Here is a 22,071-nt window from a genome sequence, read left to right on the forward strand (position 1 = left end):
CATTATGAGTATCAAAAATAGAGTTTCAAAGCTTTGTATCAGAACAAAACTGTCATGTTATTTTCATTCTTTGGTTTAAAAAGGATGGCAGTTCCCCTGATAACATGAAAGTTTTACTACAGAAATTCAGATTGCTAGTTTATGGTAATTTCAGAAATCACCCCCTCTCCCCCCCCCCGGATTAATATACTATCCCTTAGTTTTTTGTTTTTAACATTGATCTTTGAACCTCCCTATAGAAAAGCTACCTCATTATTAAGGCTTTCCTTCAGGATAATCTAAATTATTAAAAAGTTTTTTAAAAGTACTCAGGGAGAAGAAAGGACTTAAGGGCAAGGATGTGGATGCCAACAAAATATCAACAGTTGCCGGGTTCTGTTGTTTAATTAAATTTGCATAGTCCAATAGAGATTGTGTGCTTTTTATATCACTAAAATTATACAAGATTAACAGTCTTTACCTACGTTATCACACAAGCTAAAATAAAATTAAGACCCTTGTATTGAAGCTTATACAAGGCAAATACAAAACTGCTTTAGTATCCAAAGCTATATTTTTAAATTTCACTTTTAAATAGGAAAGCATCTCTATGTCTACAGGCATCAAGGTATTTAAAGGCATCAGAAAATTTAGTGCATAGCAACTCCGGGTTGTTTGGGCTCCTGTATTTTAGGTACAGTGTGAATTCCAGCTACTCGGAGAACTTGCAAGGAGAGTCTGTACCAGCAGGATAAAGGAGCATAAATCCCATACAGTATGAAAAGCTTTTAAGTTAGAATTCTCCTACAAACAATGGTTAATGCAAAAGACCCAGTACATGAATGAAAACTGGAACATGCCTTGCCACCAGCACACAGTCTGAAGACAACTACATAGTTTACAGTGTTGTGGGGTTTGGGAGTTTTTTGGTGGTGTTTGGTGGTTGGTTTTTTTGTTTGTTTTGGTTTTTTTTAAGTGTTAAAACCATAAGTAGATGTATTTCTGAGCATGTGAATCCTTTGGTAGGATCTTTAACGTAAATGAGTAGAGGACAGAGTCAAGCACCATCGCTGAGGGACAATTACAATATCACACTTTTCAGATTACAGCCCCGCCAAATTTTCTGCAAATTTAAAGATTTGCACCATTGAACAACACATTCACAAAAAGGATGCTTAAGATTCCCAGCACGCACATAGTGGCCTTGCATTAAGTTGCTTGAAATAACTACGAAATGTCAAGATAGTAGCCTTAGGCTGCACTCTTAAAAGGAAGTACATGATAAAGAGTTATAATTTCACCTGCTTAATGTATGTTCTTTTTAAAAGTTCACGATTCAGCTATTACAAGGATGCGATTACAGCTACTTTAATGGTATTGCTTGGTCGTTGACTTAAATTTAGGCCTAACATTTTGCCTGCAGAAGGCTCAATGGAAAGTTTTCCCCATGACTGTCTGCCAAAATGCAACATCGGTAGAAGCTGTGTTTACTCCTACAGGTGTTATAGTTCAGTAATGGTATCCACTTTAAGACCATTTTACTGTAATTTTAAGAGTCAACAGTAATTTTCTACAGCAAGAGGCATGTGCTCCACATATGTTAAACCACTCAAATGTCCACAATTGTCTGAATTAGTTTCAATGCAAATACACTTTCTATATTTCAAAGTTTTTGACCGTATTCGCTCTTGATTTTCATTAGAGCATCACGGCTCACCCAAATGCGGAACTAAAACTAACATCTTTAAATGTTTTGAGGTTCAGTGTATTTCTGATCTTACTTTGCCCTGATTGTTGTACCCTGTATGTTCCATATCAGAAAGCTTTGTAAACGACAGTGTCTGCTGGGGGAGGGAAATGTTTGGGGCCTAAGCAGGCAGTTTCAGATCCTCTCCTAGATTTCTAATCATAGAGGCCTGAGATTTTTAATAACTATGTAAACAGATTCTTTCAAATGTATCAGATCATGTGGGTAAGGGAAATGCATCCTTTCAGCACGGCACACAGTTTGCTGCTGCTATGAATCTTGTGTATTTCTTTGGTAGCTTCTGCTTTGCACATTTACAATTAAACACGGGCAAATTATACTACCTAGTCACTAATTCACAGTAAATTACTTTTTAGCAAACTGATGTTTATAAACAGCTTAAATTTAAGGAACTGTAATTGTCATCTCCTTAGGGCTTCCAAGTGGCATGGTCAGGTGTCCAGCATATAAAAGATACAGACGTGATCAAATGATTTATTGCATGGAAAACTTGAATGCCACTGAATTGGTGATTTCAAAACCATATTCCGTAGGGACAATAGGAACACTTAGATCCTCAGCAAGTATTAAAATTTCTCCTGTATCTAACATGGCTTTGATGTTGCTGTTCTTTAATCTAAAATCCTACTGCTCAAATTTGATTACAAACGTAACTTTCTAAGAAAAAGCTATTTCAAGAAGGAGCCTGTGCTAATAAAGAACAGGAAGATTATCCATAAAGTTAGAAAAGTTAAATTTTGGAATGTTATTTCTATCCCAACACTTTCATGATGGAATGGTCTTTTTGCAGCCTATCAAGTAACATTTTCAGTTTATAAACAAGTGCAGATCTACATTTGGCTTTGCTTCCTATGAATCTAAGAAAGAAAACGCTACAGTATTTGTATACACAATGGCTTCCATGGCATTGGCTTCAGATGACAGGTACGATTTGCCGCTGGAAGATCGTATTAAAAAAAATATTAAACAATATAAGCTTAAAGGCTTTCCAAAATGACCAAAAGGTGTTACAAATCATCAGTTACAAACTATACTATCTCTAAGGGAAAGCAGCACACTGAAGATGTGTATGAAATCTTTTTCCACATTCAGTACTGTGAATATTATAAGAGCAAACTAACATCTCCACACATTTGAAGCACTTACAATATAAAAGTAGTATTCTATTTAAATGCAAAAAGCAAAGCTTGTTTGTAACTTTAAAACAGTTAAAATATCTGGTGTAGATTCTGTGTGTCCATTTTAAGAAGTCTCTTTACAGCATCTGAGGAACTATAATTATAAATGCTCTGTCTCTACATCAAAAATGTAACCCACTAAAAGGGCTTTGCAAGGATCCACTGTTCCAGTTCGTAAAGGCCACAGAGTTGGAAGCACAGTAAGTCTAAAGAGGAAGAGGACGAAGAAATATTCAGAGAAACTGTTAAGTTTTCATGGACGTTTAGTTGTAAGCTTATCCGTTACTGGATTCCATCCGATATTCTTGTCTCCAGAGACCCAGGACATGTACGTGCAGACTGGCTGGCCACTGTTGTTCCATGTGACACTGAGATCTGTGACATATCTCTTCCTATGATCTCATTCACTAAAAAAAAAAAAAAAAACCCGACTGTTTTTATGCTTTCCAAAAGGCAGAACTCGTCAGTGCATCCCTTTTTATTAAAAAGAAACATTTTAGTGCTAAGCCTTGGTGCAGTTAAGTAACAGAGGGTGAATGAGGAACCGAACTTTAGTGACAGTTGTGCAAGGGGAAAAAAAAAAAGTCCTAGTTTCTCTTAGTATTGCACTATGTACTTACCGTAATCCATGTTGGAGAATCCCTAAAACACTTGAAAATAAGCACGTACAGATTCAGGACAACCAGGTAATGGAAAGGCACAGCGTAGGTCAGTTTAGTACAGATTTCCCCACAGAACTCTTTCTGTTCAAGAGTGTTGCAGGCACAACAAATAATAATAACTCTTGGCTCTTTCCAAGCTACTTACAGAACTTCCTCAGAACTTGGACTTGGGTTAATACAATAGTCTTTTTAATACTATGTACCTATTTAATTGGCCAGTTTTCTGAATACTTGCATTTCTGAAAGTGCAGTAACAAAATCTTTCTTAGTTATCAGTCAACTTTTCTATAGTGAAGAATTAAGATTGACTAATATGCAGGTCACATCAGTCTGTGTGTGTCTGTCAAATTCGGCAAAGATTAGTCAACTATTACTACTTACAGGTGAGGGACACCACTGTGAATATGACAAAGTAGCACTTCAGTTATCAACAAATGACAATTTTGGAGTGTTACTCTAAAGCCTAGACAACTGATTGCAGTATAATTGAGTTTGGAAGAGGACAAAAATAATTTTTTTAATGGGTAAGTGTAAATGCAGTGATATAAATGTCCATTTTACAAAATGCACGATGGTAAGTTTAACTAAGAAAACTGAATAATATTCTAAGTGGAGATGAAAAATACCATGTTAAATAGTAATGACAAATTTTAGATAAATATTAGATGATAACCAAAATATAATTTATTATTTAATAATTAGAAGAGGCAGTCAGTCATGTTGTTTTATGTGACTGAGTGGCAGTAGGTGTACTGTATCTCTTATTCAGCAAGACTTTGAATATGCTGAATTATAGTAATAAAAGAAAAGCCTCTGACATGAGTCTGTTTGGACCTTCTGTAAACAGGCACATCACAGGGTCCTTTTGTTGAATAGGGACCATTCCTAGTAAAAGTAAGAACTTTTTGTTTTGCTAGTTAGCTGCTGCTTTTGCAAATCTTAACAGATTTGGAACCTAGGCTTTTGTTCTCCATTGGGTAACTTTACAGAACAATATTGATACACTTCACTGCCCGTCTTAATGTTTCCTTAATTTCCATAGCAGGATTCAGCTTCCTACTAACCTTTCCTGTCTGGTAGAAGCATAACAAAATCAATCTACAGGTAGCGTAAACTGCTCTTTATGTTTATAGAGTGTTCAACAGCTTGAGCATTGCCTTTTGCTGCAGCGGTAGTGTAAGTGGGTCTGAAAGAAAATGTAGTAATATTGTGAATGCTCTGAAATATGTGTAACGTATACAAAATCCAACTCTGAAAACAAGTTTTGTCTATATACTTTCCGTTTACTTAGGAAAGTTTTAAAATCACCTTAAGTCATATACCCGTATGTAACCATGGAGGAGGTATTTGTTATCTAAAAGTCAATCAATGGCAATGGTATTCTCTTGCATGAATGCAAGGACAGATTGTTAAAAATACACATTATCGCAGCCCAAAGGTTCAAACAGTTCAGACGGGCTACGTAATAACCGATTCCCTCAAACATTACAACACTTGCTATTTATTTGGCTTCAAAAAAATCTTTCATTCAATGAACTTAACTGGCACTATGATTCTGAAAATTGCATGACTGCAGGTAGGATACTTTTTCAAGTATTTTTATTATGCCAACACAATGCATAAGTAAACAGCTGTTAAAAAACAAGCCTTTTTTTTTTTAAACAAAATTTAGATTTTCACTAATAAGAACTATGCTCCATCAGTTTCTGTCAGGCCACTCATCAGCTTGCTCTGTCTACTGTATGCTACTACACAGTTGTTTTGTGCAAATCAAATATTGCAGCTGTTCAGTAATACTAAAACTTTGATAAGTGGTACAATAAAAAGCAACATACCTAAATACCTTTTACATTTTGAAATTATGAGATGGTTACTTCCTTTACGTTTTGATAGATGATACATATCTGTACTGGCACCATTAGAACAAACTGGTCTATACTACTGCAGTGTTCTGTAGTTCCCACAGGCAAAGGTGTTTAACTGAACCGCATGTAGCCATGTGGCATTACATTTTCCTTAAATCACATTACACCGTGAATACAATAACTGGTCGTGTGGTGTTTTATTTGCTAAAGTTCTGCATAATTCATTATGTAGAGTATTAAATTAAAGTTACAGGTTAGTTTGTGTTGTGGGGTGTTGTTTTGTTTTTTTTTTTAATAATTATTGACTTGTTTACAAGAAGCTGTTTTATAACTCAGTGCGATAGCTCTGTCATACCTTTCATTTTGCTGTTGGAGAAGTTTTTTTGGCAACATTTTTAGCATGTGGCCAATACAGATTTATCTGGTTTATATGGATTTAGATTAGAAACATCTACTATTTCTAAGGGAAATGCAGTACCTTGTCTTCTTCCCAACAAAATTCTAGTGGAGCTGTTTTACAGTGATTTTGTTAGGATTGCTAATTTTTAAGCCCAACCTGTGGGGGGTTTTTGTTGTTGTTTTTTGTTTAAATAGGTATCTAAATCGGTGTTTTGTCAGAGGGCCATGCAGGCCTAAATAAAAGGCCAGAATCCTTTCTGCTGTGTCTGGCAAAGGTGTTTTTTCACTTTGTCACAGACCACAGCCTCCTGACTAACACCTCTTCCTATTTTATACTTTCCAAGAGTGCCCATTTCAGCTGTCTGCAAATGTGTAAGCAACAAGTGGATGGGGGAAGCCTGCAGACTCCAGAAGGCTATACGTTGATTTAGATTATGTACAGATGATGGTAAAAATGCTTCAAAGAAAGCACTGCCTGCAGAGTCCAGCAGCTGCGATCAAAGTGCTCTAACCTTCTGCAGTGCAGTATTCTGGCTGCCAGGTTTGAGACAACTGGGCAGGGCGGTATCGGGAGAGGTGCGGTAACAGGCTAAGGCAGGCATGGGCCTGCTGCGCCCAACGCGCTTGTGAGTGGCAGAAGGGATGCATGGGGACCGTGGGGAGTACCAATCAAGCGTGCAGGCTAGCAGATGAAGAAATGGGCATTTAAACCAAGAAAGCAGCTTTTCTAGAGAAGGCTGGTCTTTTAAACCCTGAAAAAAATGTTGTAAAGAAGCCCCAATGAATATTTACCAAAATTAGGCAGCCTAGAAGTCCTTTGGAGCAGCTCACTGTAGAGATGTACAACTTCGCTTTAAGGCAGCAAATAATGAGATGCCTGCGTGTATCTAAACTGGGAAGCATTTGGCTGTATATGAAGGTGGAGTGGTATAAATTAAAGAAGTTTAAAATGTAAATCATGTAGTCAGTAAGAAGAGTTAAAATCCTGCATAGAAATGTACAAGACTGAAGGTGAAATCATATTGCGTTTTCCGTTTTGTATTAATTTGTGATGGAGAAAATCATATTTGTTTAAAGATTAAAACAGAAATCCAAAGGTTAGTATTAGAATGCATGACACATTACTTTCTTCCACACAGGGTCAATCACAGAACATTTAGTGGTCTGTGATTAAAACTGCAAATTTAATTCATGAGCATAACACAGGTTTTCTATAATGTTGTCTAGCAAAATCCACATTCTTAGGTGACACATTGGGAGAGGAAGTAAATGGCAACAGTCCTGAGACTGTTGGATAGAGCTCAGGCTATACTGATGACGCTTTACAAACAAGAGAAAACATCTTTTCTGTACTTCCAGAAGAACACTTTATCCCACCTTTCCTATTTTCGACTATGGGGTGCGTGAGCTACACTGTTCTAGAAATATCACTAGAAAGATTTCCTGTGCCCTTTTGCTTAACCTTAAAAGCCATCCAGTTAGCAACTAGATACAGGGAAACCAAGATGCATGGCTTTTTTAATACATGCACTGATGTTCATTTGTTTATACTTCTATTGCCTCTTTGAAGAGAGCCTGTCTCAGGAGGCTTAAGATGGAGGGGAACAGTTATGAGGTAGGACTTTGACTCTTTCAGTTTACTACCTTCTTCCCCCCCCCCGCTATTAAATCACTGCCTGTTTGGTGCCAGGTGTTCTGACTGCTAATCCCACACCCTGGACCCCTACTGTCAAGAGATGAGGAACCAGAAATGTTTTACATACTAAATAATTACAGAGATCTAGCTAATATTTAGTACTCATTTAGTTCCTACTGATCACCTAAAATAGTTTTGGATGATCAGTGTCAATTGAGTGGATAGATAACGTCGAAAGTGTTACAAGTGTTTTATGTGCTAACAATCCAGGTTGCTAATCTTGAAAGAACTGGATCAGATCAAAAGAGAGAGGGGTGGCACACACTACACTGTATAGAAATGTGGCAGATTCCTCCACTACAAACGTGATAACTGCATTTTGAAAACTTGTTTGGCAGATATGGCATGTGCACCGTCAGCAAGTTTGCAGACGACACCAAGTTGGGCGGTAGTGTTGATCTGCTTGAGGGTAGGAAGGCTCTGCAGAGGGATCTGGACAGGCTGGATCGATGGGCTGAGGCCAACCGGATGAAGTTCAATAAGGCCAAGTGCCGGGTTCTACACTTCGGCCACAACAACCCCAGGCAACGCTACAGGCTTGGGGACGAGTGGCTGGAAAGCTGCCCCGCAGAAAAGGACCTGGGGGTGTTGATCGACACCCGGCTGAAGATGAGCCAGCAGTGTGCCCAGGTGGCCAAGAAGGCCAATGGCATCCTGGCCTGGATCAGAAACAGTGTGGCCAGCAGGAGCAGGGAGGTGATCATGCCTCTGTACTCGGCTCTGGTGAGGCCGCACCTCGAATACTGTGTTCAGTTTTGGGCCCCTCACTACAAGAAGGACATGGAGGTGCTGGAGCGTGTCCAGAGAAGGGCGACGAAGCTGGTGAGGGGTCTGGAGCACAAGTCTGATGAGGAGCGGCTGAGGGAGCTGGGGTTGTTTAGCCTGGAGAAGAGGAGGCTGAGGGGAGACCTCATCGCTCTCTACAACTACCTGAAAGGAGGTTGTAGCGAGGTGGATGTTGGTCTCTTCTCCCAAGTCACAAGTGATAGGATAAGAGGAAATGGCCTCAAGTTGCGCCGGGGGAGGTTCAGGCTGGATATTAGGAAAAAGTTCTTTACTGAGAGAGTAGTGAAACACTGGAATAGGCTGCTCAGGGAGGTGGTAGAGTCACCCTCCCTGGAGGTATTCAAGGAGCGTGTGGATGTGGTATTGTGGGATGTAGCTTGATGGGCATGGAGCTGTGTGGTGTTGGGTGGGTTGGTTTTTGGTGTGTTGTGGTTTGTTGTTGTTGTGTGGTGTGGTTGGGTTTTTTTTGTTTTGTTTTGGTTTTTGGTTTTTTTTGGTTGGACTTGATGATCTTACAGGTCTTTTCCAACCTTAGTGATTCTGTGAAGTTCACATCAAAATGCGATACAACTTTTTTTTTTTTTTTTTAAGCAGGCTCTGGAATGGCAATGATTTCAACAACTTTCTGTCTGTCTAATTGACCTCTTTGGTAGTTACCCCAGATTTCAGAATTTCAGCTGTTACTTTATTTCCAGTATTTTCACCTTTTTCTTCCCTAGCATTTATACATAGTGTAAGCTGGCTGGTAAATTTATACTAATAATTAAAAATGGATTGTGCAGAACAGAATTGAACATGGTGGGGAGAAAACCTTCTGCTACAGACAGATTAGACTGGACCTGTCAATACTGGTGATACTGTAGTATTGTACTGCAAAGTTTTGTGTGGTTTGGTGTTCTGGTTTTTGGTTTTTTTTTTGTTCTTCCCCCTCTGTGCTGCATTGAAAAAGCACTGAAAGTCAGCTGGAGGCTCAAGCCCCTATAACCTTTGAGAAAAATTACGCAGCATACTAACATCAATACCAGCGGAACAGAGTAGATGATAACTAGCTCTGACTTCTGATCTGCTGTCAAGCTTGCAAAAAACAAGAGCAACCACATATTCTGTTTTACTGGGTTGTTCCCACTGTTTTGATTTCACATAGTGTTCTGTTTGCTTTTCTAAGTCCCTACTGACTGCACACATGAAAGACAGCCGAGCCCTTGCGACTGACAGAAAACTGGGCCACAGCTCCTTGGAGGCCTCTGCCCCCGCCCCCTGCCCTTATCTTTTAGGCTGAGGGCTTTGCCTCTTGGTCACTGAAGCCTTGCACCGGGACAGCTGATAAAGTTACTGCTCCAGCTGTTTGCTGCATGAACAGCCAGACTCTTCATGAAGATCTCTTGAAACTGCTGCAATTTGCAATGCAGAATTTTAAGATAAACTAAAATTAGGTTGAACAGCTCAGCCATTTGTGCAGCGAGTGACACGTACAGCTAGGGGTAGTGATCTTATCAGCTGTTCCAATAGAGGTGCGTCCTGTGAGCGGCACCGACCAACCTCTCGGGAGAAATTCTCACCTACAAAAAGTTATCCATGTTAGCTGATTTGAACAGAACAAAGCTCTTGTGTTACGAAGCATGACAACACCATGAAAGCCGGTGCTTTTAACAATAAGCTGCTGAGTGTTTTGGATAAATTAAAAAAAGATTACAAACTTAGAGTAACAAGCTCTTAAAAGAGGAATGGTGCTTTGATACATTTGTAAGATCTATGCTTTTTTCCCACTGGTTTGTTTAATCAATTCTAAAATGTCACCTTAATTTATTCTCTCAGTGTGAGACCAATCCATAATTTGTCAGTCAACCTGTTTACCTGTACGACCTTACTGAATATTTTGTTAGAATAAAAGCACATTTAGATGTAGCATGATCTCCAAAATAGGTGTTTGAAGTTCTAACATCAGAAGTAAAGGCATTATCTTTTTAAATCAAATGTCAATGAAATAGTAGCATGCTTCTAAATTGCTCTGTACTTAACTCCCCCTATCTCTGTGAATGCTAAGAGACAAATATTTTGTACTGGAGCACAAAGGAAAGTACAAGCAATTCCTGAACCTAAAGGCCTTTCTGGGAATAATGCCAGTGACCTCTTTTCCCTTGCAGGAAGCTGGTAATCTATAATCAGCATCTATACTTTGTACAGGACAAGAGAATCTCTCTAATAGGCAGTTACCAAGCATTTTAGGTTCCTGTAAGTGAAAAATACTGCCTGAAAACGTCCACGGAGAACTACAAGCAAACCAGTTCAGGTTACAGACATATTAGGTATGTAATGGGCAATAGTGGAGACCTAGGAAAAAACACATTGTGATGCTTCCCCAGGATGTTCCACCAGCCTCCAAAATGTGTTTGTCCTAGGGAATTCCTGAGCCAGAGACAAGTGTATTTTGTGCTGAATGGTCCCATTTGGATTTTTCTCCCCTGGGTCTTTTAGGTCTGTGCAAAATTCTATCATCCGCAACGTTCTCAGACAGTAAGTTCCAAAGCCTAGCAACATATAGCTGTAACGACGCTTCTTCTATGTGTTGAACTTGCTGCATGATTACTTGGTGGATACTTCCATTATTTTCTCTCCCAAGAGGTATTTTCCATTACCTTTTCCGTGCTACCCATTCATTTTATTATCCTTAGCATATTCTCCTCATTCATTTTTCTGGCTGGAGAGTCCTAGCTGATTCAACGTAACTTCTGTTCCAAATCTTTGGTCATGCTAGTTGTCCTTAACCAAAACACCCCGCAAAACAACATGTATACATCTAATTCTTTTGTGACATCAGGGACAAGATGTGGGCCCATAACAGTAGCATTTGTTCATTCTCTGCTGGTTTCCTAAATATTCCTAGCATTTATTCACCCTTTTAAGACTACTTTTAACACTACTGAGCAAGTTTTCATAGAATTGTCCATTTTAAATTCAAGATGGCTTTAGATCAGAATAGTTCAGAGTTTGTCACTGTACGTATCGAATTAGGGTATTATTTTTTCCTTCCCTTACCCTAATCTCCACTCGTTTTAACTAACTGATTTTCTTTAATCACAAGGTCTTCCTGTAGAGGTTTCTAGGCAGCTTTTGTTTTTCACTACTCCGAATAGCTGAGCAGCAGCAGTGTCATGTTTACCAACTTCCAGTCCCCTGGCTCCAAATCAGATTTAAGCAAGAGTTTATACATTACAGTTAATAGTTCAACTGTTGCTAACTCTTTCAGAGCTGCTGTCTGGCATGTCACCTAGTTGATGTGAATTGTCACTGTCTGTTTGTTTGTTCTGAAACCTTTTTACTGACACTTCAACTTGAGACAGGTCCTGCAACATGTTCCTTTTGCAAAGGGCTTCAGCACGAGAATCTCTAGTTCCTCAACTGTGAACATCAATGTAAAAAACTTTCTAAGTTCATTTATCTAATTTTAACTGAATTCCTGATTTGTCATCTGTTGGCCAGGTTTCACATTTAACCTAATCATTTTCATGTTCTTTTTAGTCTTCTGCATTTGGAAATAGCTTGTAGCCTCTCTGCAGAGTAGTTCTACACTTAATCTGAACCTTCATAAATAGGTCGCAGACTGCTTGCAGCTATTTTATGCTTTTGACCACCTATTTTTTCTTAAGTTTTATTGTTTTCCTATAGTTCCCCTTTTGCAGTTTGTCACAGCCTGTAATGCTGAAACTGCTACAAAACAAAGAAAGATTTTTTTTTTTTTTTTGAAGCAGTTCCTGTACGCTTCTTTGGGCCAAATGATGAGATGTTTCCCCTTGTGGGCTCTTCTCATGACTTAGTGCTCCATGAAGCAGTCATCACACTTACCCATTCTATAAACGATGACTCAAATATTCCATTAGTGTATTTCCTGCCTTTGCAGATTGTCTGATCTCCTGTAGCACACTATAGTTATGGTTGCTCTCCTGTTCAGTGGTGTAATTTAGAAGCTATACTCTTCCTAATTTAAGCCTGGAAGTTAAATCCGTGAGCATTCTGTACTAGTTGATACAGTTAGCTTGTCTGATTTGACACTAAGAATTCTTCAAGGTACAAGAACCATTCTACTAACTTTCCTACGTAAACATCTCTCTTGCATTAGTACCACACTCACTATCTTTCATACAGCAAATACCTAAAATACCCATTATTTTAATTTTTAAAAATGCCATGTTTCTCAATTCTGTTTCTCAGATGCTAGCATTTGTGCGTAAGTGTATTTCTCTCTGGGTCTGGTTTTCTGTTTGTGTGCCCTTTTTAAAAGGGACCTGTCAGCATACATTTCTTAATTCTAAGTTTGGGGTTTGCCAACCTGTGTGTTGCTCTTTAGTTGATGATACTGGTATTTGGGCGTTATTTTATTATCAAATTGAGTTTTCATTTTTCAAGAACTCCTGCTCTTCAACAATTCTATACCTACCAGATTCTGAGTTGCACAGGATATAGTCTAGAATACAGAAATAATCAAAGCCATAACTGGTATTTTGCTAATTGATTTGCTGTTTCAAGATATAGAAGTGTCAACTTAGTGCACAGAGTCCTTTCCCTAGCTTTGCCATTCTGAATAGTAGCTACTTACCTTACTAATAGCATTTTGATAGGTAAGGAAAGCAGAACTAAGTCAGTTTTTTGCAAGATGGTAAAAGACCAACGTCGTGATTTATTTAGTTTCAAGGGCAAACTTAACATCAGTCTACACACTAATTGTGTGAGAGTTTTGTTAAGGCTATACACAGAGCTTGGTTACTTTACTGTTAACAATCCCAAATCTACTGCACCCTTACAGGTATTCCCCTTTAAAAATCCATGGGGGAAGTTAGATGTGTTATATGTGTTTACATATATTGAAAAAAAAAAAAAGGGACACACACACACACAGAGTATAGTTCTTTGCCATTTCAGGCATGTTTGTAATGAAGTGAAAAACAGTTAAGAAGAATGAGCATAAACACAAACGTGACCAATATACCATGCGTCAATTTCTACTATGGTACTATTTGGAAGTCATAGTGCATAATTATCTTGTTTATATGTGAAATAAAAAAGCTGAAAGCATCTTATAATAAATCCAGACGATCTTTCCCAATTAGAGTGCACATTCAACTAGAAATCTATTTATGAATCTGTATTCCTAATACTTAGATTGGTAGTACATGCCACTGTATTCCATATATTCAAATTGACACTGCTTTATCTTTTTTAAAAAAGGAGAAACATTCTAAATTTCTCATAGTTAACTGATCTGGCCGCTCTACAACCTTGTCCGTATTTGGCTTAAGATATTCATAGCCTCTTCTATTGTTTTACTAGATCCTACAGCACTCAGGAAGTTCTGTGGCAGCTATATATACTTGAAGTGGAGGTTTTTACTGAATGAGTGTACACCTGGTTCACAACTTCTGAATTTCCAACTATTTTAGAATACACAGGTGTCCAATTGTAGCAATACTTCAGTATTACATAGCGCTTTTCACTTGTAGATGTTAAGACTATTAAAACACTTTCCCCTTTCCTTCGTGCTCCAATTTCAAACATTGAAGCATTTCAGTAAGCAGACTCACCCTCTAGATTTTCCACATAGGAGTTGGACATGAGTGCTGAATGTTGAGTCCATTTCTCTGTTGAACCTGATGGCTGGTATTCCAGGTCAGAGATAAAACTGTCTGTGTCAGAGAAGAAGACAGACATAACTACTGACTGGACTAAACCAAGAAGTTACAGTTCACTCAACCAGGAAGTGACTTTCAGTTTTCTTTTAATAGCACTAACTTTAAATACCCAGTTTCATTCACAACTACTACATATGTTGACATAAGTAACTATTTATAAATTATCAGAGTGCCTATTAAAAACAATATCACTTATCTTGTATATTTAGTTACTTCTCAGTTAGCAGCCAGAGCCATAAAGGTAACAGTTAATATTTTTGGATGTCTTCCTACTTGCATCATCATGAAATTTAGTATTTGTGTTAGTTAAGAACATTCCTCCTGCAATTTTCTCAATCTGCTTTACTTACTGTGGTCAAATTAAAAGTGCTTACACCCCCTGACAGCACCTCCACTGAACAAGGTAGGCAAAAGAGTACTAGTAAATAATACCTCTATTTTTGTTTTTCCTATCCTTTCAGCAAGGGAAACTGTTGCTGTAAACAGCTGTTAGCTTCCCCTTTACTTGTCAGACTGTCTGAACGTTTTGCCCAAGGTACTGGTCTGCAGTCAGGCCACACACAGTTTGAAGTGTCAGAAAACTAAGGATTATCTTGGTGTAAGTGGCTCTATCAGTCCAAGGCAATGTGAGAAACCAAGGAGGAAGTGGAGAACTGTACTCTACTCAACTGTTCTTCCTGGAGGGAAAATTGAATGTAGACTAGCGTATTTATGACTTTAACCAACAAGTGCGTGTTTAATCAGTTGTGATTAGTGACTATGCAGTGCTTATAACAGCATACTGGGTTTGTTTTGGTTTTTTCCCCCCCCCTGCCCAAGACAGAGCTGCAAGTTTAGTAAATTGGGCTTTAATACAATTAACAAAATTACTCTGGAAACTGGCTAATTTCTGCCTTCTGGATAGAGCCACACCTTTGCTTCACCAGCATGATTTCTAAGCCCTGCTTAGGGATGACTCCTGGGAGAATGGAAGAGTCTGTTTTTACTTCCAAAATTCAAGCAGTTTGAATTACTTCTTTGGATGACTTCTTATGCTTTTAAAGCGTAGAGTTACATGTATTTAAACAGGAAGTGGACAGCATTATCTGGGTTTCAATGAAAATGTCCACTGCCATTTTGAAGGAAAGGAGGAGGTGAAGGACAAATTCTTGTCAAATAATAGAGATTAAGAAAAGAATGTTTTTCCTGCCAACTATGGTAGAACCAGCAAGAAAGTGACATTTACATAAAGACTGAATGAATCCAGGGAGATGGGCAGAAAACTACCTTGGGATGAAACAAATTAACTTTTACCAGCAATCCTCTTTAAAGCTCAGGCTTTCAAAGGAGCAGATAACAAACACACTGACAAAAAGCCTCCAGAGAGAACAGTGGAGTTAATTAGCTGTCTTAAGCAACAGTCTCTGCACCATAAACTCTGCATAGCTTATACAGTAAGGATTATCTGTCACTGTAGCAGAGAAATACAATTCTGAGCAATTTTTCTAATTGATTTTATACATAGAAGGATTCGGAGGTTCCTGCATGTCCTAACAAAGCTGCTGATGGTATTGAGTACTTGCTTTTATAAATCCCTGACAAAATGTGGTATGTGTGGCACATGTAATACGTCTCCAGCCAGCACGTTCTGCAACGAAGCATGCATTTGCCTCAGGCACACGATATTTGCTGTTTGTGAAACGTGGTAAATAAAGCAACAGCCTTTTAAAGTGTGTAATAGAGCATAAAGATTTCGTTCAACACACACTAAAGTTAGAACTTGAAGTACCAGATAAACATACATTAAAAATACCTTTCTACCTCATAATTTCATAAACATTTGAGAAAGGTTTTTAATTCCTTAAGCAATACTGAAAGGTGTTTTGTACCCAAAGAATACAACGCTAAAATGAAAACTATTAAATTTAAATAGAAATAAAGAAAACTGACATCTGTAGATCAAACTATTTATCCGATCAAAAATTCATGCTTTGATGACCACCTCTTTGTCTTGGCTCCTCCCTTAAGTAAAGAAAGGTTAAGAAAAACTTTAAACACTCAATTATCTGCACCAGATTTGGGTCAAAGCATTAAGTCAACTAAAATTAGAGTTCTATTACGGACACAAGCAGACCGAAAAGCTACTGGAGTTATACCATTTGCTTTTCAGGATCTCTTCCTACAGGAGTCAAGCAACTTCATGTTTTGTAGCACTAGCTGATTAAAAGTTTAGTCTGTGTATCTTTTACTACTACTGCACTGAAGTAGGATGTGTAGGCAAAGGGACTTAAACTAGAAGATGTACTGGTTTTAAAAAAGTATATCCCAAAAAATATTCTAGAATGCATGCTTGTTTGCAGTGTCGCTAAAGTAAGTAGCACGGAGTGGGTTTTTTTTTTTAATATGTTTTGCAAAAAGAAGTTTGAGATCATTGTATGGCAGATTGTATCAACTCTCTAGGTTTGGTAGTATTGCTGCATCCACCTAGGAATTCATGTCTTTTAGAGGACGGATGAGTGAATTGCGGTATTTACAGAGGTAATGAGGATCAGTACACTTCAAAGAACATTATGGATAGACTGCAGCACATGCTTCCTTGGATATAGGCCTCCTTTTGTCAACTCCAGATAGAGAGTTCTATCAGTTGCATTTATGTGAAGAATCCCTGCAGCTAAGTCACATTGGTTAGTGCAGTATATTTAGCCTGGTTTTGACTCCACGTGACCAGCAAGTAGTACAGTGTCAACTTTCCCTAAAAAAAAAAAAAAAAAAAGACTGCCAGGCTATAATTAACCCTCAGTCTTCTCTGCTGTGGAGCAGCCAGCTGATTCTGTAGCTTTGTGATCAAAACCAGCCATATGGCAGGCCTTGTTTGCAATGGCAAACTATCAAGGACACGGCGGGTTGCCTTGCAAATTACCATTTCAAGCCATAACATAGGCTTACTTTTAGTAATTTCAGGTTCAATGCCAACTTTACTAAGAAGTACTTTTTTTTTTTTTAATTAACTAACTGACAAAATAAGGCTGTATGAAATGTTAGGAGGAGTGTAGTTTTCCTGTTTATAGCTATATAGACAGACTGTGAATGTGCCCACAGAGTTGCAGCACAAGCTCTGCAGTTATTTGGTACAATCAAAAATATCCCTATTCATGTCACAGTTATGATGTCCCACTCTGCGTTTATGTATCATAGTGAGACCAACTCATTTAAGTCATATGTTTACCCCCTTCTCTCACGCAGGAAGATAGATGAGTCTAACATAGTGAGCATTAAGCGTGAACCTTGGAGCTAGAGGACACGTGCTGCGCAGCAGAAAGCAGTGCGGAAGTGTCTAAGCGTATTTTTGCCAGTGTCACAAGGGCATGCCTAACTCCTTCCACTTCCAAAACGTACTACTTGCATTCACAGAGTAAGTTTCTAACCTCTTCTAATTCTTAAATGGGAATCTTTTTTCAGTGGTGCAACTAGTTGGGCTTACTTTGAATTAGTTACAAGGTGTTCTGGGGCTCTCAGAGGCAAATAAGAAGTTTCATACATCAGCTGGTCATAAGTACCTGTGGATTTGTCTGAAGTCCTTTACACAGCAGCAGTCTGTAACTGGTCTTGTCAATAGGTGCCTTGCTGGCACACATTTTATGAACACAGTGGAATCCACTGGAAGATATGGTTATAGCATCCTCTAACCACTGACAATGCCAGATGGATAACATGCTCTTCACCTTTCCTCACTGTTCCAACCTTTTGCTCTTAATCTGCTGCTCACTTACCCATTTCTAAAAGCAGATTCCCATTCTCTTCCGATACGTTTCAGGTTCTGCCTTATCACCTTACTCAACATCTCACTGCAGGAGCCCATACGCTTAAGAGAAGAATTAGAATTGTAAACTGCTTTTTATTGCTATCTCCATACTGCTTGACAATATATATTTAATATAGTAAGAGAGGAGGAGTTTGAACACAACCTTACTAAGCAATTTATACTAGTATAATTTTTGGAATGCCTTTTATCAACAGGAATATTCTGAGTGTTCTGTGTACAATGTAGGCCAGAGTTCTCATCATACAAATCCACATCAGGCATGCTGCAAGATGCAACATCTTGTTCGGTGCTTAGGAGTTTGAGATGTACATCTCAAGAACACCTCAAGTTTGAGTTGCATGGGCAAGACGACAGGTTTTTGAGCCGCTCTCCTCCGTACTAAGCTAGACTCTAGCATTCAGTATTTTTTGTGTTTCTGCAGACCTTCGATGCTCTGTTTGGCAGGACACTGCCTTAATTAAGAATGACCTGTTAATGCGTAAGTTTTAAATATAGAGAGAAATACAAAGTACAGTCATTCTCCAATACTTTCTTATTAGTTACTACCGCGATTCTCCAGAAGTTAAGCTGAAGCTACAGTAAAAAGCTACCTGTAAAGACGTATGAATTTTCTAGCAAAGATCAGAATAATCTCTTGAGCCTCCCACAAAGAGAATTTATCAACTAGAGTTATCACAGAGCTATTAAAATGAATGAATGCAAATGGCTTAGAATTGTACATGGAATGTGTCTGACAAAGCAGACTTACTGCTTTATGTACACAAAATGGTTAGAGGGTTTCTAGTTATGATTTATAGTAAATCCACATACTGGATTTTCTAATCTCCAGCTTTATGTAATGGAGATGCAATGAGTAACAAAATATAAGAGGATTAGTAGAAGGTCATCCTGATTTGCTGAATACAGCTTAACATAATACCTTAAAAATGGTTAAATACAGTTGTACATGTCAGAAATCTCATCACTGTAGAAAGCCATGAAATCCAAAGTAAACTCACTCCTAAACTGCAAACCACAGAGATCAAATTTTAGACCAACAGTGCTGGAATAGATTTAAATCTAAAACTTGCCAGTGGGATAGGGAAACCACCACACTAGGCACACTTTTTAAAAACAGAGCGGGGGGAAAAAAATTAACAAGGCCTCATCATATAACTAGGTTGAGTCTAACTTTGACTAGCTTTTTTTTCAAGTGGGGAAGAAATGGGATCTTTATTAGATGAGTATACAACAGAGCACAGTGTGGATGATGGATATGGGAATGGACAGAAACAACCAACTGCCTGTTTCTTGTCATTTCAGCTGCCTTGTTTACACCTATTTGCAGCCCTAAATATTCCCCTGTCTATACAGGGAAATGTTAGCCTGGGGAGTTGGGCAGAGGGCAGAGTTGCTGAAAAATGTTAAGGGAAAAAGAAGGTCCAACATACCAGGGCGGTGGCAGGAGGAAAAGCAGAGGGGACAAATAAAGAGCAAGAAGCTGCTTTCATATAGTTCCCATCCAAGAGTTTACCAGCTTGTGCAGATTGACTATTGCAAAGACCTAAGCAGAAACGTACTGTTTTTCAAAACATCTTTTAAGTAGTTGCATACAGTACAAATTACTTTGAAATTGTGTTATGTTTCAAATGTTTTCCATAATATCATTTAAATTTCATATCTAGGTGTCCTCATGCATTTTGATCCCTTGTTTCTTCAAGGGAATTAGAAAGTGCTTCCTGTAGGAAACAAGTATGGGAAGAGGGGAAGCCAAAAAGAGCAAATTCAAGGTGGAGATTAGAAAAGCCTAAAGACGTCAATCACATCCTGTTGAAAAACAAAAAAACAAAGAGCCACACGAACTTCAGTAGGAAAAAGGGGAAAAAAGTGTACGTTATGCAGACACCCAGGTAGAGGATCTGCCTTTAAATTATGTAATCCTTTTTCACTCATAGTCTGAACAGAGCCCTGCTTGCTTTAACTGGTAAAGGGCAAAAGGAATACAATAAAACTTAAAAAGAAACTCCATTCTGGTCATTGGCAAGCATATTTGACTTTGCAGAGAAGCTATAAATGGTGAATCTAGATGTGTTACACCTTCCAGGAGATGCTGGATCAAGACTAATCTGCTCTTGGCTTGAGCACCAATGGATGAAGCAGCTTTGTAGTTCTGTACTAAGTAGTGGATTTGGGGTTTTTTTGGTGTGTTTTGAAGAAAAAGCCTGAATGTTGGCTGAAAAGGCAGTAAGATTCACTTTCAGGAGTCTTGCTTAAAGGAATTTATGTAACTACTACCCAGACTGCCACTTCCGTAGGTGGGGTGGGGGATTTTTTTGTTGGTTTTTTTGTTGTTGTTGTTGTTTTTGTGTGTGTGGTTTTGTGTTGGTTTGGGTTGGTTTTTGTTTTGGTAAAGAATTTTAAATCATACTCTGTCAAGCTAAACAGCTTAGTAATTCCAGGACTTATTTTGTCATGAGGTAGCACTTCCATACTACACTCAAATTTTGTTAAAATTTCTTAGAATATTTAATTTTCTTGGCCAAGAAAATATCTACTATGCTAATTTTGAAATAGGGCACATTACTTAAAAGAAAGATGATGATTTAGGCTGTCAGGGTTTTTTTATTTTTCTTGTTGACTTTTTTTTTAGATTATTGACTTAAATATTTAAGGTCAGTAATCCAGAGATGATTTATAAGATTTTCAATGGGCTTTGCCTTAGTGTTTTATTTTGAGAGGTTTATTCGCCTTAATTGGTAACCCTTAAAAACCCATTTTCCAACTAAATATAGCTTTCAGGTTTGATATATTAGCTGGGAGAACATACTGTATCAACATTCATTTATGTATGCAAATATGTTTGGACTTTTTTTCCTTAACTGTTACAACATTAATGTAGAATAACTGTTTTGCTACTTGTGTCTAGCTCTATTTGTACAGAAACTAAGATTCAATTGTACATAAAAGAAAAAAATTGAAATTATTTTTTAAACCACGGTAGTATGTTAGATAGATACGTTATAAAAAAAGTGTTCTTGTCTAAACATGTTTTTTTTATTTAAAGCTGATTAAGCAGAGGAAGCGTTTACTCATGTTGAGAGAACTGAGCAGCTTGTTTCTTGTCACTATGCCCTTCAAGATTTTTGGAAGACCAGGTTTCAGGCTAGACATCTGATTTGTATTTGCAGATTGGAAATAAAAAAAAAAAAAACCCAACCCCCCAAGCAGTCATCAAATGGCGGTAATATGAAACTGAAATGAAGAGGTAATCTCTGCACTTGCAAACATGTTGTTGCTGCCAAGTGCTAGTTTAGCATTTAAAACCATGCTCAATTTTCCATATAGGAAGTGTATAGTTTAATCACCAGTTAGCAGAACACCTTTAAACTTCTATAGCAAGCATTATTTAAAAAAAGGAAATTAATAAAGCTGTGGCTGTTTGACTCATGTATATTGATTATACTTCTCTAAACTATTAGCAAGTGGCTGCACTTTAAGTGTGGCGCTTGGAGCTTTTCCTGTGATTCGACGTCTTTGTCGGCACAGAAACAACTCAGTAATTCCACTGTGTAAGCAATGGAAGAAAATTGGCTTTCTTTTTATTGTGCATTCATTTTAATTTCTGAACAAGTATAAACAAACTGCCAAGATGCTCACAAATGCTAAATGCTTCTGCTTTATATTGTGAAAAGTTTAGCTACAGTATTTAGTTGTATTTTACTTATTTCTACATCTTTTTTGTGGGTGTGGAGGGAAGAAGGATGAGAAAAAGGTAGGTTCTAACATGACACTTCTTGAAACTTTAGATTTCTCTCTCACTCCTCTAGCACAGAAGTGAAAATGCTGTATTCTGTTTCATAAAGCCTTGCTCTTCTCCCCCCAGCAAGTCCTTGATAGAATCAGTCTCTTCCTTCCTTTCTAAATAAAGTTAAGATGATTGATAAAGTGTTTCTAAAAAGAGAGCTTTGTTTATTTAGGGTGGCCATTTAACTGAAAGGCCAACTGCGTTACCAGTTTCTCTCATTTTCTTCCTAGTATGCTGTGTCTTTAAAGGCATTTCTTACTAAATTTTCTTACTACTGACTGGAGATAACAATAGCAAAGCTCCATTTATGCAAGGAACTGAGACTGACATGGGTACTTAACAGATGGCCTACACTTAAGTCTTTACACTACTGCCGATGCAACTAAGTAATTACTAGCAATGATAAAAAAAAAACCCCAAAACCAAAAATCAAGACCCCACAACAGTTAAGGCTATTGTAGAAAAGAG

General features: G+C 38.0%; 1 protein-coding gene across 2 annotated transcripts in view; it reads right to left on the reverse strand.

The window, feature by feature from the left end:
• Positions 1-200: 200 nt before the first annotated feature.
• Positions 201-22,071, reverse strand: part of NFATC3 (nuclear factor of activated T cells 3) — a 77,524-nt gene continuing 55,653 nt past the window's right edge. The window contains exons 10-11 of one of the 2 annotated variants that reach the window (XM_059824709.1): positions 13,910-14,011; positions 201-3,332 (exon numbers count right to left, since the gene is read on the reverse strand). In XM_059824709.1, coding sequence (XP_059680692.1) covers positions 3,208-3,332; positions 13,910-14,011 — 227 coding nt within the window. In that variant the 3' untranslated portion in view covers positions 201-3,207. The remainder of the gene's footprint in view (positions 3,333-13,909; positions 14,012-22,071) is intronic. The other variant, XM_059824710.1, reaches the window with a different exon arrangement.

The sequence above is a fragment of the Gavia stellata genome, chromosome 15 (genome assembly GCF_030936135.1).
Source record: "Gavia stellata isolate bGavSte3 chromosome 15, bGavSte3.hap2, whole genome shotgun sequence".
Lineage (NCBI taxonomy): Eukaryota > Metazoa > Chordata > Aves > Gaviiformes > Gaviidae > Gavia > Gavia stellata.